The 16,384-nt window shown below is 46.4% G+C and overlaps 2 protein-coding genes across 3 annotated transcripts in view; one reads left to right on the forward strand and one right to left on the reverse strand.

Annotated features, from left to right (window-relative positions):
- Window positions 1-16,384, forward strand: part of QTRT2 (queuine tRNA-ribosyltransferase accessory subunit 2) — a 179,659-nt gene that overhangs the window by 30,111 nt on the left and 133,164 nt on the right. The gene's annotated exons all lie outside the window — the stretch shown is intronic.
- Window positions 1,988-16,384, reverse strand: part of DRD3 (dopamine receptor D3) — a 31,388-nt gene continuing 16,991 nt past the window's right edge. The window contains exons 3-6 of the mRNA XM_060273750.2: window positions 15,485-15,627; window positions 14,975-15,165; window positions 12,555-12,897; window positions 1,988-7,116 (exon numbers count right to left, since the gene is read on the reverse strand). Coding sequence (XP_060129733.1) covers window positions 6,920-7,116; window positions 12,555-12,897; window positions 14,975-15,165; window positions 15,485-15,627 — 874 coding nt within the window. The 3' untranslated portion in view covers window positions 1,988-6,919. The remainder of the gene's footprint in view (window positions 7,117-12,554; window positions 12,898-14,974; window positions 15,166-15,484; window positions 15,628-16,384) is intronic.

Here is a 16,384-nt window from a genome sequence, read left to right on the forward strand (position 1 = left end):
GATTCGAATCCCACCCTCCAGAGCAGGAGAAAACAAGCTTCTTCCCTCTTCCATGTGATAGCCCTTGAGATATTGGAATATGACTATCATATCTCCTCTCAGTCTCTTCTTTTCCAGGCCAAACATATCCAGCTCCTTCAACTGTTCCTTTTAAGGCTTGGTTTCCAGACGCTTAATCATCTTGGTTGCCCTCCTTTGCACATGTTTCAGCTTGTCAACATCCTTCCTAAATTGTGGTGCCCAGAGTTCAGCACAGGTTAACTGTTCTATTAGCCTCTGTGAATTGTTTCAGCTGGTCTAATAAATTGCACCTGTCTTTGTTAGTTTTTATTATTTTAGATTGCTCTATTCATTAGCCCAGTTCACATGTTAAATTAAAGCATAGCTGCAAACAAACTGCTTCAATGTGAATGAACAGTGTGTTGGTTCATTATTGCTGAAAAGTTCTCACTCCACTCCTTCCCCATTCGTATTGCTGCCATGCTACCAGTAAGCAAGCCAGAGTCACCCAAATCTGTGCTCGTGGTTCATTTTCCCCAAGCAAACCATGAAAAAGTCAGCCCCAAACAAAACTTATTAGTTAATGGAAGATAATGTTATAACCGGCTATTAGCCATGAAGGCTATCTTCTGCATCCACTTTCAGACGAAGTATGCCTCTGAGATCAGTTGCTGGGAATCACAAGTGAGGAGAGTGCTATTGCACTCAGGTAGGTCCTACATGCAAATTTCCCATAGGCATCTAGTTAGCCATTGCGAGAACAGGAAGCTGGACTACATTGGCCTTTGACCTCATCAAGCAAGAGTCTTTGCATGCTCTTACCTTCTTTCCTTGGAGATAAACAAGCCACAAGCCCAGGTTCAGACATCATGAAAAACCAGACTCTGGCGTGTTTCTTGGCTACGAAACAGGTAAGGAGGAGCAGACTTTTCAGCAGCTTGTACCAGCACGCTGCCTGCTCACATGAAACCATAGTTCGTTTTTAACTATGGCTTTAATGTGATGTGTTAAGCAGGCCATGGTTCAAGCCTAGGATGAAATAAGGAATCTTCTGGTATTGGGCCTACATTGTACAAGGACAGAGCATTACAACAGTTTGAACAGAGCAGGCAGGAGCAGCAGAAGTCTGCCTTTATGAACCTATAGGGGGAGATTATCCTATATATGAATAGACTTGACTGTTATTAGCAGCAGACACTAATTTCTCAGGAGAACATCTGACATACTGACTTAGGTTTACTTTGTTGTTTTTAATTTTTGATACTGCTTAGTTTGCAAAAACAGAGATGCTGTTTCTCAAGCCTCCTTTGACGTTCCAAGCCTCTGATTGGCTAAGTCCTACTCCCCAGTCACAAATACTCAATTTCCCATGGTGACACTTTAGTGAGTCTGTCTATGCTGAGAAGCATTAATTATCCATGCTTTAATTACAGAGGGAGACAGATGGGACCTGTCCCTGTTACCTTTTCTGTAGACCCACAGGTTTCCCACACTTTTAAAAGGCTATGTGGACATCCTTTGATTACAACAGTGAGGACGTCTGGGGCTTGTGGATTTCATTCAGGGCTCCCACTTCTTTCACCATAATAATTATATATGAAGAATTAATGCACTTGGCACATTAAACTGTTTTACATAAATTAAAATATGGAATTCCGCTCGATAACTGTGTAACAGCCTCTAATACAGATCCTGAGATCTGATATCGGAGGAACACCAGAGAAACTGAGAACTGAAACTTTCCCTCCTCCTTGTAAAATAGGTTTCTTTTTCAAGGTGGGAATCAACCTGTTCATTGTGGTGTAGTGGTTAGAGTGCATTACTAGGACATGGGAGACCAGGGTTCAAATCCCTATGCAGCTCGCTGGGTGACCCTGAGCTAGATAGTATCTCAGCCTAACCCACCTCACAGGGTTGTGAGGGTAAAAGCGGAGAAAAGAATCATGTATGCCCCCTTGAGCTTCTTGGAGGAAAAGTAGGATAAAAATGTAGTAATAAGTAAGAAAATGAGTAACAGTCTACAAATACATTTAACACTTTTATTGTATTCATTACTGGCATTCTTTTTAAGGGTTCCCTCCCCATGGCATCCATTAGGTAGGAAATAGAACTGGGGAGAATGTTTCCTTTAAATATAAAAAAGCAGAGTCTTCTTGTTGTTGTTGTTTAGTCATTTAGTCGTGTCCGACTCTTCGTGACCCCATGGACCAGAGCACGCCAGGCACTCCTGTCTTCCACTGCCTCCTGCATTTTGGTCAAACTCATGTTGGTAGTTTCGAGAACACTGTCCAACCATCTCGTTCTCTGTTGTCCCCTTCTCCTTGTGCCCTCAATCTTTCCCAGCATCAGGGTCTTTTCCAGGGAGTCTTCTCTTCTCATGAGGTGGCCAAAGTATTGGAGCCTCAGCTTCAGGATCTGTCCTTCCAGTGAGCACTCAGGGCTGATTTCCTTCAGAATGGATAGGTTTGATATTGCAGTCCATGGGACTCTCAAGAGTCTTCTCCAGCACCATAATTAACTAGAGCAGGCATCCCCAAACTGTGGCCCTCCAGATGTTTTGGCCTACAACTCCCATGATCCCTAGCTAACAGGGTGATCATCAGGGATGATGGGAATTGTAGTCCAAAATATCTGGAGGGCTGAAGTTTGGGGATGCCTGAACTAGATCTAGTTAATTAATATTAAAACGCACTTCCCAGAAGAACTGCAGCATGGGCAAGGGCAATCATAGATTGACATGGTCAGGTGGCAAGTGTATAAACATACTCAGCTAGCAATGTAGACATGAGCCTGAACAGGAGCCCCTGAAGCATCAAGTCAGCTCCTGTACTAGTAACTTTGTGAAATGTGTTGACATTACCTCAAGGAGAACATTTGGCAAAAGGAACCAGATTCCACATTACATTAGCCCTAAGTTGCTTCTTTGGAGAAGAGAGATCTACATGGTGAATATACAGTGGATATGAAGTGCACACCTCAAGACTGAACTGTGTATTTTATTGTATTTTCCATAACACCAGAAGCCAGGACACAGAAAGATACTAGTCAGTGATACTGACTGATAGATAGATACCTCAATAAGATGCACCTGCAACATGAATTCAGTTTAGCACATTATTTCAAACTGAGCTTGTCAAAAGAGAGCTTCGTTATTTTCTACCCACAGTGCACATTCACAGTTTCAAACTATTTTATTCCAGATTAGCAGTTTTGGAATAACTACCTCCTAGGCTTTTTTTTATTGACAGCCAACCAGCATAGATTAGAATCACTATTCCATAGACAAACATACAGTATATTGAAAGTACTGGAGGGAAATCTATTATTTTACCTGTCAGGGAGTGTGGAGAAACTGGTGGTTCAAAATATGACAAGAGGTTATTAAACTGCCTAAAAGACAAATAGTGGGTCCAATGGTCAAGAAGGAAGTTTCTGCATGTGTTGTAGAGAGAAGTGAGGGGGAGATGGGGCTCATCAACCTGGGAAGGTGGCCCATCTAGAAGGAAAACTAATCCTAAACCTCCACTGCCTTGTGGGATATCTTTGGGAGATGAAAAGGCTAAGGAATAAACCCTACACAAATCAGGAGTGAAGTCCCTAATATGTTTGGATGGTGCCTTGTATGCCTCCTTCTGGCAACTCCTGCAGCCAAGCTGGTGGCAAACATATTGCTCTGCTTTCCTTTGGGCCATATCAGCAAGGCTGAGAGGGGGGGTCTTGTTGGCTGGGAAGCCCAGGACCTCCATACACACTGCACAGGCTTGTAGCCCAAGGAGGAAATGTTGGTGCTGCTAATGCAGCTGCTTGACTTCACCCCTGGAGGCGCACTCCATTGTCTCTCGAGACAGATGGATACCAACGACGACAAAAAGTTACTGTCTCTCAAAGATGAATGTCTCATTCCAGTACATCTATTCCAAGAATATTCCAGTACATCTATTCCAAGTTTCAATTTCTGCCTGATCCTTTGCTTTAAGAAAGCTGAATATAAAAGAAGTGTGCATGCACACGAAAGCTCATACCAATGACAAACTTAGTTGGTCTCTAAGGTGCTACTGGAAGGAATTTTTTAATTTTGATAAAACTCAGTATAACTGATAGCTTTACACCCCCGGTTGGCTTGATTTACTGATAAAAATGATTACACTAAGGGAATGCTGTTGCCCTGTGATTAACAAACAAAACACATTCTGTACTTGAATGACAAGTAAAGCTATGAACTTTCTCTATAATGCTGTTATGAGTGTGTGAGTGCTAGACACTTTTCAATTCCTGGACTCAGTAAGTGTTAGAATTTAATCCAGCCTCCAGAATCCCTAGACCCAATCATGGTTAAAATAGAAGGTCAGCTTCCTCATGAGCAGCAAGCAGAGGGTCATAGAGACACCACAGTCTCCGCTATGCCTCATTCTGAAAAGGAAACACTCTCTTAGCACTCAGAGATTGGGTATACGTGCAACAATATATCCAACTGTTATAAGAATGAAATCAAATATAACAGGAGACAGGTTGGAAAATATATTAACTTTAAGCTTGGTTCTGTATCTATTTATTAAAAATGGTTAAGGGGTATCCACTGCCTTCTGTGAATTTAATATGCTGTGTGGATACAAAGCATTATTACAGTTCAAAAACATGGACTGCAATACAGGATCAGAGCCTTGGTAAATGTAAAAAGCATTGCTTGTGTAAAATGTGCAGTTGTTGACCAAGTTCAGACCTGCTAGCAAAAGCCCCAACAGTGAATGAGCTGTATTTACATTCTTCTCCATGCCCTTCTCGGACTTTTTAACTCTTGCAGTTTCTTTAGGAGCTGATCTTCTCACCTGCCCTGCATTTTTTGATGTTACTACTTGATAGGTTGTCAAGTCAGCTCTGATTTCTTTGGCTGTTCTGATGCTTGTCTTTCAAGTGAATATGTTATGGCCACTTAGGATGCAATTGACTTAGCTGCTCTGATGTCAAAGAACCAGGTCAGTCTTGGGCTAGGCAACTAAGAACTAAGAAGAATTTTAAGAACTTAGAATTGGTATTCCAAAATCCATGCGATAAAAAGGTAAAGGGACCCCTGACTATTAGGTCCAGTCATGAATGAATCTGGGGTTGCGGTGCTCATCTCGCTTTACTGGCCAAGGGTGCCGGCGTACAGCTTCCGGGTCATGTGGCCAGCATGACTAAGCTGCTTCTGGCGAACCAGAGCAGCGCAAAGAAACACCGTTTACCTTCCCGCCGGAGCGGCACCTATTTATCTACTTGCACTTCATGCTTTCGAACTGCTAGGTTGGCAGGAGCTGGGACTGAGCAACGGGAGCGCATGCGATACTTTTGTTAAATAAAATAAAATAAAATAAAATTTGTTAAATTAAATCAGATCTGTACTTCTCAAATGTCATAAACTTTTTTGAATTTTGCTGCAGATCCACTGAGCACTTCCAGAACCCTTTCATGGAAACACATAGATTTTGTGCTTGTGGGATAAATACTCCTTTCTAGGTTTTCACACAACAAAATAGCTTTCGTTGAAAAGTATTCGGTGAATACTTTGCCAGTTTCCCTGAAACCACTGTTTCTCTACAACTCTAAACATGTAGCATACCTGTTTTCAACCTGAAAACTATTACCAGTATAATGAAAGTCACAGTAACTGGGAAACCCCATTTCAATTGGAACTATATAACACTAGCACATGGGCTAGCAAATATCCAGAATGCTGCCATGCTCCAGTCTTTCTGATACTCTTACATAGGGTAGCACCTTCTTTGACTGGGAAATCTCTTTTCCATCTGTTTCTAATTGGTGGTCTTGTGGAATTGTTTCCAACTGGATGTTTTATGAATGTTGTGCTATTAATGTTGTTGGAAGAGGTTTTTAGAAGCTTCGTTAGTTGTTGATACTGTATTTTTGAATCTTTTGTATGAAAACTGTCTTGAAGACTTATACTCTGTTTTAAAATATTTATATGCCACCTTTCAAACAGAAATTTGTCCAGAGCCTTAAATCTTGAGGCTGCAATCCTGTTCACGTTTACATGGCTTATCAAACACAGCGAAACATACTTCTGAATAAACATGTTGTAGTGCTAATCCTTGGAAGTACCACTGAAAAACTTGGACTTATTTCCAAGTGAAGTGAATGTTGGAAAGAGTCAATAATATACAATGATGTTTTTATGTATTAGCGTAAATCTAGAACATTTGTTTTATTTGTTGTGTGTTGGTAAAGCTGTTCTTTTTACTGTGTCTGGCATTATCTACTATATATATATTTCAATATTGATAGTACTGAAATATAATTACTTACATTAGCTGTTATTTCAGTGTGTGAAACCAGTTAACTCCTTGCATGTGTTATACTGGCCAGTGTGATACGCTTAGATAAATAGTAGTGCACAGATCCCAACTTTTTGAACTATGTGAACTCACATTTGCTTTGTAAGTCACAGTTGGCTATGTGCAGCTAATGACTGTGCTATACTTCAAACACTGAGTGCAAATACATCAGATGTTCCTGCTCCTGGCCTCTCCTAATAGGAATCTCTTCAGAACTGTTCATAGTCAAATATATGCTACTTGGAGGTATCTATGGCAGAAGGAGTCATGCAATTTTTTTTCCTTTCAAAGTGTCCTTTGGCACAATAATGCTGCATCCTGGAACTATTCAGACAGTCTCATAATGTGTGCTTCTCATGGATGCAAAACTTTAAAGTAGTTTCAAGGTTCTTTCTGCACCAGTGTCTAACACAGAACAGACGGATTCTGCTATTGTGAAAAGTATTTCTCATAGTAGCTGCTAAAGAAAAACCGATGCAAAAGTGGGTGCCGTGTTGTTGTTTTCCTCACTGTTGGTTGAGATAATCCGCTCAGGTGTGTTTATCTGCAGCATCCACATAGTATGTAATGCTGTGTTGCTCTCCGAGTTTTCAGCAGTTCAGGATCTTGAGGAAAGCTTTACGGAACTCATTGTTGAAGGTGGTGTAGATGACAGGGTTGAGGGCACTGTTGACGTACCCAAGCCATGTGGTAGCACTGTACAACTCCGGGGAGACGTGGCAAGCTTTGCAATTAGTATTCAGTATGTGTGTCAAAAAGAATGGCAGCCAGCAGACTATGAAAGTCCCTAGAATGAGAAAGAAAATGAGATATCACCATCACTTTGGCTCAGAAGTGCTTAACTCTGGACACAAAGCATGCTCAATCTGCCCACTTACTAAGGGCCATGAAATATACTCGGAGTCAAGAGTGAATTTCATGCTCTTTATTCAGCTCATAGTCATCAAGGAGGAGAAGAGAAGACGAATGGCTCTTTTCCCAAAACCATCTGCTTATATACATTATTTACACAATGGGCCTTGCGTGATTGGCTACTTCAGGGCTACACCTGTGGGCCAATTATATTGTGGATTGACTTTTGCCTGCAGCCTGATTGGCTGCTCCTACAGGCCAATCAGGTAGCAGATTCACTTCTGCCAGCCGCCTGATTGGCTGCTCCAGCAGGCCAATCAGGTTGCGGATTCACTTCCACCTGGAGTTGGATTGGGTAGCTCCCGCTGATTCTGAATCCTATTGTTCTAGGATTCAGCTCAGTACATAACACCCCTCCCCTCTAAGTTCCAGTCCTGCCCGGGAAGTTGCATTCGTAGTCCCCAAGGTCTGCTGGCCGCCTCCGTGTGCGTTGTGGCCTGGGGTGTTCCTTGGTCAGGGGTTCTGGTTCTGGCTCGTGTTCCGAGGCTGCTGGCTGTGCCAGGGCTGTCTGGTCTGGCGCCACTGAACCACTAGGTTGTAGCTCTGGTTCCGGTGTCCTTCCAGCCTCGGGGCGCCCCTCTGTGCCTACTGCTTCTGCTTCCTCTGCCCACCCCTCTCGCTCTACAGGCCTCACTGCCCTGCTGTCCCCTTGGGACCCCTCTGTCCCGCTCTCCTCCCGGGTTCCTCCTGGGAATCGTCGCCGTATCTGGTCGCAGTGGCGGCGCCAACATTGCCCCCCTTCCGTTAGTACCTCGTACGACACGGGACCGGTCACCTTGGTGACTGTGGCGGGTACCCATGCTGGGCCTGCCCCAAAATTCTTTGCATACACTGGGTCCTGGGCCACAAATGTCCGGGGGTTCCTGCCTTTCCCCACCACTACCTCATCCTGAGCTCTGTCGGGGTGAAGTCGGTCCAGTCTAGTTGCAAGGCGCCGGCCCATTAGTAATTCAGCTGGGCTCCGGCCCGTCGTTGTGCTTGGGGTGCTGTGCTGTGCTAGAAGAAATGCGGCAAGGCGGTATTCCCAGTCCCCTTGTGTCATGCGGCGGAGGCTGTCCTTGGTGGTCCGCACCATGCGCTCCGCTTGGCCATTGGTGGCAGGGTGGAATGGTGCTGAGCGGATGTGGCGGATGGTGTTCTGCGCTGTGAAGGTCTGGAACTCCTCTGACGTGAATGCGGTTCCATTGTCCGAGACGAGGGTGTCAGGGAGCCCGTGGGTCGCAAACAGCTTACGTAGTACCCGGATGGCTGCCGCCGTAGAAGTGGATGGTACCAGTGCGACCTCCAGCCATTTGGTGTAGGAATCCACCACTATGAAGAATGTTTTTCCCTGGAAGGGGCCAGCGAAGTCCACGTGCAAGCGTGACCATGGATGTCGGGCGGACTCCCAGGGCTGGACTGGGGCCCTTGGGGGATCCAGGCGGGATTCTTGGCAGGTCTGGCAGTGTTGGACCCAGGCCTCTATCTCTCTGTCAATCCCCGGCCACCACACATAACTCCTGGCAAGGGCCTTCATCCTCACTACCCCTGGGTATGTCTCGTGTAGGGCTGTGAGGACCCTTTTGCGGAGGGGCTGGGGAACAACAACCCTGCTTCCCCATAACAGGCACCCCTTGTGGGCCGACAGTTCATGTTTGCGGTTTGTGTAGCCAGCGAATTCTGGCCCGGGGCTGCTGCTGGGCCATCCTCGCCACACCCAGTCCAGGACCCGGGAGATGACCCTATCTTTTGTGGAATGGTGCGCAACTTCTTGTGCCTGAATGGGTCGGTCGGGAAGCAGCTCCAGGGTCATAACCTCTTGCGCAGGCGCTGGGTCGGGGCCTGTTTCTGGTAGTGGTAGCCTGCTGAGGGCGTCTGCGTGGCCCATCGCCTTCCCAGGGCGGTGGATTAGTGCATACTGGTAGCCGGCAAGGAAAATTGACCACCTGAGGACACGTGGAGACAACACTTGGGGGGTCTGCTTCTCAGGGGCAAACAGGCCAAGCAACGGCTTGTGGTCAGTCACTATGGTAAAGGGCCGCCCGTACAAGAAATCATGGAATTTTTTTACGCCCTTCACGATTGCCAGACCCTCCTTGTCAATCTGTGAGTAGTTTCGTTCGGCTGCAGCAAGCGTCTGGGAGAAGTATGCCACCGGCACCTCTCTTCCATCCGGGAGTTGGTGTCCCAGGACAGCGCCGATGCCATAGGGAGAGGCGTCGCATGCCAGCACCACTGGCAGCCTCTCGTCGAAGTGTGCCAAGACCGAGTTCGAGACGAGCAAGTCCTTGACTGCCTGGAATGCGGCCCTTTGTCGTTGGCCCCACACCCAAGGGGCCCTTTTATCTAGGAGTCTGTGTAGGGGCTCCGCTACCGCTGCCTTATGGGGAAGGAAGGCATGGTAAAAGTTCAATAGTCCCAAGAATGACTGAAGTTCGGGCTTGCTCTTGGGCGCTGGGGCCTCACAAATGGCCCGCACCTTGTCACCGGTTGGATGGACCCCTTCTGCGTCCACCTTAAATCCCAGAAAGTCCACCTGCGGCACTCCCAGTAAACACTTTTCCCGCTTCACCTTGAGGCCCGCCGTCTGGAAACGGTGCAGGACGGAGCGGAGGCGGTCCTCAAATTCCTCTGGTGTGGGCCCGGCGATCAGTACATCATCGAAGAAGGGGGTGACGCCAGGAATCCCTTTAAGGAGAGAGTCCATTAGATTCTGGAATATGCCTGGTGCCACGCTAACGCCAAATTGCAGCCGCTTTACTCTGAATGCCCCTCTGTGCGTCACAATCGTCTGAGCCTCTGCTGTGGCTTCGTCCACAGGCAACTGTTGATACGCTTGGGCCAAGTCCAGTTTGCCAAAGATTTTTGACCCAGCCAGGGTGGCGAGGACATGGCTGACCACTGGCACTGGGTATGCATGGGCCGTGAGAGCCTTGTTTATGGTGCATTTGTAGTCTGCACAGATGCGGACCGAACCGTTAGGCTTGACGGGTGTGACAATTGGAGTTTCCCAGGGGGCGTTGGGCACCGGCTCCAGCACTCCTTGCTCCACGAGCCAGTCCAATTCCTCGTCTATGCGGGGTTTCAGGGCAAACGGGACCCGGCGGGCCTTGTGCCTGATGGGTCGTACAGCGGGGTCTAGCTGTAGGGCAATGGGGGGTCCTGTATATCGTCCCAATGCCCCATCGAAAACCCCTGGAAACTCTTTGCATATGGCGTCCACGTCCACTTGTAAGCTAGTGCGGTTCACCCCGGTAACGGCTAGCCCCAGAGGTCCAAACCATGCCAGTCCCAGTAAGCTAACGTAGGGGCCCTTAACTACCAGCAAGTCCAATTGTTGCTTTCGCCCTCGATATTGCACCCTGAAGGTCCCCACCCCCATAGTAGGGACCTTACGTTTCTGGAAGTCCCGGAGGGTGAATGGGGCCGGCCTTAGTTTGGGACCCCCATTAGGGCACAGTTCCCTTAATGTTCGGGCCGAGATTATGGATAGAGTTGAACCCGTGTCCAGCTCCATGCGGCATGGGGCTCCCTCTATCTGTACCTCTATATAAATTTTCTCTGTGCTGGGATGGGGCAACTGGAATACCTGGTAGTCCGTGATCTCCGTCGAGTTGCCTTGGTGCATGGTGCCGTGTGACCTGGGGCTCCTGGGTCGGTCATCTGATGCTTGTTGACGGGTGAGTCGAGCCCGACACACCCGGGCGATGTGTCCCAATTTTCTGCACTGCCTGCACTCTGCGTTGCGGAAACGACAGGTCCTCCTCTCGTGGTTCTCCCCGCAGCTTGCACAGTTCCCTCCTTCTCGTCGAGGCTGCTGTGGGGTGTGTGCTGCTTGAGTGCGCCGCTGTACTCGGTGTACTTCCTCCCTGTCAGATTCGGATTCGTCGGTGAGGTCTTCGTGGTAGACCCTCGGTTGGGATGGCGGGGCCGGTCGTGCCTCTTGCGTTGACCTCTCGGCGGCTTCGGTTGCCAGGGCTTCCTCCAGAGCAATCTGGAACGTGAGGTCTTTTTTGGCGTAGAGGCGTCGTTGCAACATCTCGTCCCTCAGGCCACCGACGAGGCGGTCACGAAGCATGTTCTCCAATTCTGAGAAGTTGCATAACCGGGCGGCTTGGCGGAGGGAGGTCACAAACCCAGTTATGGTTTCCCCCGGGGCTTGCCGTTTTGCGTAGAAGGCATTTCGGCAAGCTACCACCGAGGGCTGTGGTGAGAAGTGCTCCTTCAGCCGTTCCATTATTGTTTTGTAAGAGACGGTAGCGACATCCCTAGGTGCAAGGAGAGCCCGGGCGATTTCAAACGTCTCCTCTCCACAGACGCTGAAGAATGTCGCCCTCTTCATGGCATCGTTGGTGACTTCTTTCGCTTGCAGGAGGAAGTTGAAACGGGCGGCGTACCCTTCCCAGTCTCCTGATGCTGGTTTGAATGGCGAGAAGCTGCTGTCGGTTGCCATTCTGGGTTCCTTGGGTCCTGGAGCTGAAGCCTGGATGCACGGTGCGATGCAGCGGTGCAGCAGGTGGCGGTGCTGCGGTGCAGTGCGTGGTGGCGGTCAGCTCAGCAGGATCCCACCTTCGTCGCCAGTGAAATATACTCGGAGTCAAGAGTGAATTTCATGCTCTTTATTCAGCTCATAGTCATCAAGGAGGAGAAGAGAAGACGAATGGCTCTTTTCCCAAAACCATCTGCTTATATACATTATTTACACAATGGGCCTTGCGTGATTGGCTACTTCAGGGCTACACCTGTGGGCCAATTATATTGTGGATTGACTTTTGCCTGCAGCCTGATTGGCTGCTCCTACAGGCCAATCAGGTAGCAGATTCACTTCTGCCAGCCGCCTGATTGGCTGCTCCAGCAGGCCAATCAGGTTGCGGATTCACTTCCACCTGGAGTTGGATTGGGTAGCTCCCGCTGATTCTGAATCCTATTGTTCTAGGATTCAGCTCAGTACATAACAGGCCAATTCATACTTCTTTCCATTATTTTCAGGGCATCCTCACACATAACTAAAAACACATCTTTGAGAGTCTCTTGGCTATTTAGCCACGTGGAAATAATGATAAAGGAGGAAAGAGAGTAGAAGAGAAATATTTTAAAGCAAAAAGCAAAATAGATTTACATTGAAACGGCAAAGCAGCTTTTAAAGTAGTTTCTTTAAAGCATTCTTCCTCTCTGTTGTTCCTCCAACCAAATTTGTAGCCTGGTGCAGCTGCTTTTGTTAAAACACAAAACCAAACCTCAAACCTGTTATATATGCTTGCCATGTAATATTTAGTTGGGTCCTCATTCTTGCACAGTCTGTTCTTAAAAAGGAGCAGAAATGCCTCTACTTACCAAGAACAATAGCTAGCATTTGTGTGGCTTTCCTCTCTCTGAGCTGTATTGCCCGATGCTGCTGAGATGGTAGCTTCAAAGAGGTTGCTGTTTTGCCATTGTTGAGTTTGCGTACTTCTAAACTTTGTTCCTTGACTCTTGTCCTCACCTTTAGATCAACAGCCTCTCTATCCCCTGTACTGGAGACGGAAACTTCATGGCAGAAGCTGCAATATTGCTGCAGTTCTGTGGGTGTCAGGGGCTTCTTTTCAGCAGGCAGCCTTTGACCTGAACTCTTTAGCTGCAAACAGCACAAGAGTGCACTGGGAAGCTTCTGGTGCAAAGCTTTCCTTTCTGTATGTTGCTGAAAAACAAGAGGCCAACAAGAATCAGGAACCACTTAGAAAGAAGGGAAGCTGGTCATTTTAGCATAATATTGTTGACACTGACTAGAAACATCTCTCTAGGGTTTCAGGCAGAAATTTCCCCCAGCCTTACTTGGGACTGATCATGGGACCTTTGGTATGCAAAACCTGTACGGTTCCACTGACCTGTTCTCTCTCTCTCTCTCTCTCTCTCTCTCTCTCTCTCTCTCTCTCTCTCTCTCTCTCTCTCTCAGGGTGGTTTACAATATAAAAACACAAAAATAGATAGCATAACAAACAAAACCTTATTTATATATTGCTTTTTCCTCAAAAGAACTCAAAGCAGCAGACATGGCTTCCCCCTTCCCAATTTTATCCTAACAACCCAGTGAGGTTACATACAAGAAATTGTGACTGGCCCAAGGTTGTCCAATGAGCTTCATGGCTGAGTGGGATTTTAAATATGAATTTCCTCAGTTCTAGTTTGACACTCTAGTCCCTCTATTATCACACTATTTGGCTGCTACTTAGTATGAAACTGATATTTAACTTAACCCACAGAGTGTTGCATATTGTACATTTAATTTCTTCCTCAGGGTAGGGGCCATATATCTGATATTTAAAATAAAGGTAAAGGTAAAGGGACCCCTGACCATTAGGTCCAGTCGTGACCGACTCTGGGGTTGCGCGCTCATCTCGCATTATTGGCCGAGGGAGCCGGCGTACAGCTTCCAGGTCATGTGGCCAGCATGACAAAGCCACTTCTGGCATAGCTGCCAAGTTATCCCTTTTTTAAAGGGATTTTCCATTATGCTGAATAGGCTTCCTCGCGAGAAAAGGGAAAACTTGGCAGCTATGCTTCTGGCGAACCAGAGCAGCACACGGAAACGCCGTTTACCTTCCCGCTGTAGCGGTTCCTATTTATCTACTTGCATTTTGACGTGCTTTCGAACTGCTAGGTTGGCAGGAGCTGGGACCAAGCAACGGGAGCTCACCCCGTCACAGGGATTCGAACCGCCGACCTTCTGATCAGCAAGCCCTAGGCTCAGTGGTTTAACCCACAGCGCCACCTGGGTCCCTTCATATTTAAAGTACTCGTGCTTTAAATAATGTGTGTTTTCACTGAAATTAGTGGTTAGGAACTTTATTCATAACAAAAACTAACCACTAAAGTGGATCTATAATCTCTTGTAGCTTTTATTGCCTGAGGTTGCAATTGCTGCCGCAGTCCTGATGACATTGTGTGTTCCCAACAGAGATATTTGATACCTTATTAATGCCATTTAGGTCTATGAACCTGAAACTAGTAAACAAAATACTTGTTCCCAAAAGTAAGGAATAAAATTAGCAGTTCAAAGAAAAGTAATTTATTTCACTAGTGCTTGTTACCACATAAGTGAATGGTTCCAGTAGGGCTGAAAATAGCTGATATGAACAGTACACTGATAGATCCATGATTGGTATACACTTTCAGCTGCCCCTCTGCTAATACTATGCTCAAAGCAGCTTTGCATATTCAAAACCCTGCAAAGTTTTTCTGACCAGAGATGCCCATGTCTTATTGCCCATTGAGCACAGAGGAGGTGGGGGGAAGCATCTATTCCAACTGAGGGGTGAGTCTGACTAAAATAAATAGCCGGAGAGGAAGAAATTAAGAAACCCTTTCCATTCTTAGAATACAAAAAGGGTGATTCTGGGTCCTACCAGAGGCCTATGGAAAGCCCACAAGTAGGTCATGAGGTTAGGCAGAGTGAATACATTGAAGGTGAAAAGCAGCCCATGTGGTACTTTCCAGGTGGGAGCTGTAGTCTTAACAACAGCTGCGAGGAAACAACAGCTGCAGTAATCTATGGGAGCTGAGCAGACTCCATTTGAGGAAGAGGCACAGGTGGTTTGAAGTAGGATGCAAAAAGTTTAGCTAGTGTAGAAATGAGGCCTACACAGGACTGTTGCAAGTCGATAGGGCTGTTTCTATTTCATCCCTTCTGGGCTCCAGTAGGACCCTACAGGCATACTATATAGAATATGACAGTTAAGGGCCTTTCTAAATAAAGCCTTTTTATTTGTGGGTCATACCTGTTGTTTGTAGCAGGTTTTACCACTGTAGCTGCTTTGTCTGGTGAGGATTCGCTTCCTTTGTCTCTGCCTCAGAACCATGTAAATCCGGATATAGAGCAGCAGGGTCACCAAAAACGGAAGATAAAATGACACCACAGAGGAGTAGATAACAAAGTTGGGATTGGATATGGAACAAACATTTGGATCACCTGAGCGAAAAGACACAGAAAAGAGAAGGTAGAGTAACTTTCATGCTACGTGTTTTTGTGTGTGTGTGCATAATAAAGGTACGGTTCTTAGAACAAATTCAATATGTTTTTGTTTCTATAAACTAGTAAGAGCTAAAAAATGTAGTTTGGAGGCTGAACATTTTCCCAGTAGCCATCTTCCACAGTTGACAGAACCATGATGGCTTTTCCACCTTGTTCTTGGAACAAAGGGGAAGCTGAGTTCTTAAAGCCATAAGCCATAGGAGGCCCCATGTTTGTGTACAAAGCCTGTGCTTCAAGGTATTGTTACTGCATTTACCTGTGGTGTTGAAGCCAAAGAGAAGAGGGCAGGAAACGGCAAATGCCAGCAACCAGACCATTGCTATCATAATGGACACTCTTCGGCAAGAGCTGGGCCCTGTGCTGTACTGATAATGAACAGGCATAACCACTGCAGTGTATCTGCATAGTGAACCAACTCCAAAGCAAGGGTGATGGAGACGGAGGAGTTGTTGTACAAGGAATGTATAGGGAAGGGAAGGGAATTCGGAAACAGAGGAAGAGAAGGCCAAGTTGAATTCAGAGTGGAAGAAAGTAAAAGAAGAGAAGGGAAAACAGAATAAATACAATGGTGCAAAATGGAAGATGAGAAAAGTGAAAAACAATTCAGTAGTAATAGCATGAGATGAAAAAAGGCAAGCAGTGTGGAAAAGAGATTGAAAAAAAAAAGAGTCAGGTAAGTCAGTATCTGTTAATGGTAAGAAGAGGCAGTGAATCAAAGACATAACTAACCATGACAAGAGGAGATTTTTACAAGCAAGGCTGTCTGCATTGTGTGTGTGCGTGTGTGTGCACACATCAGAGGATGTGGCCATGTGTAACGAAGCCCTGACTTTTTTTTAATGAAAAGCAGCCGCTGGAGGACGTGATTTTGAGTGAAGGTACAATGTCTAGAAAAGAAATTATTAATCTTTTTCCATTTGCCTGCTCAAAATCACAATCATCTGTTTTCCTCCTCTGTGTGGTTTCAGCATGGGCAGCACCAGAGTGTGTGTGGGGGGGGAGCAAGTTCACCCCCATCAAAGAAGCTCACTCCTCACACTGCTGAACTCCTGTCATTAACATATACTGTTATTTTTCTGTCAGAGATCTTAACATATGGAATGAAATTGCCCCGCCCCTGAAATATACTTTGCTCCTTCTGTGCCCCCCCCCTTTT

This window comes from Zootoca vivipara, chromosome 4 (assembly GCF_965207765.1).
Source record: "Zootoca vivipara chromosome 4, rZooViv2.hap1.1, whole genome shotgun sequence".
Classification (NCBI taxonomy): Eukaryota; Metazoa; Chordata; class Lepidosauria; order Squamata; family Lacertidae; genus Zootoca; species Zootoca vivipara.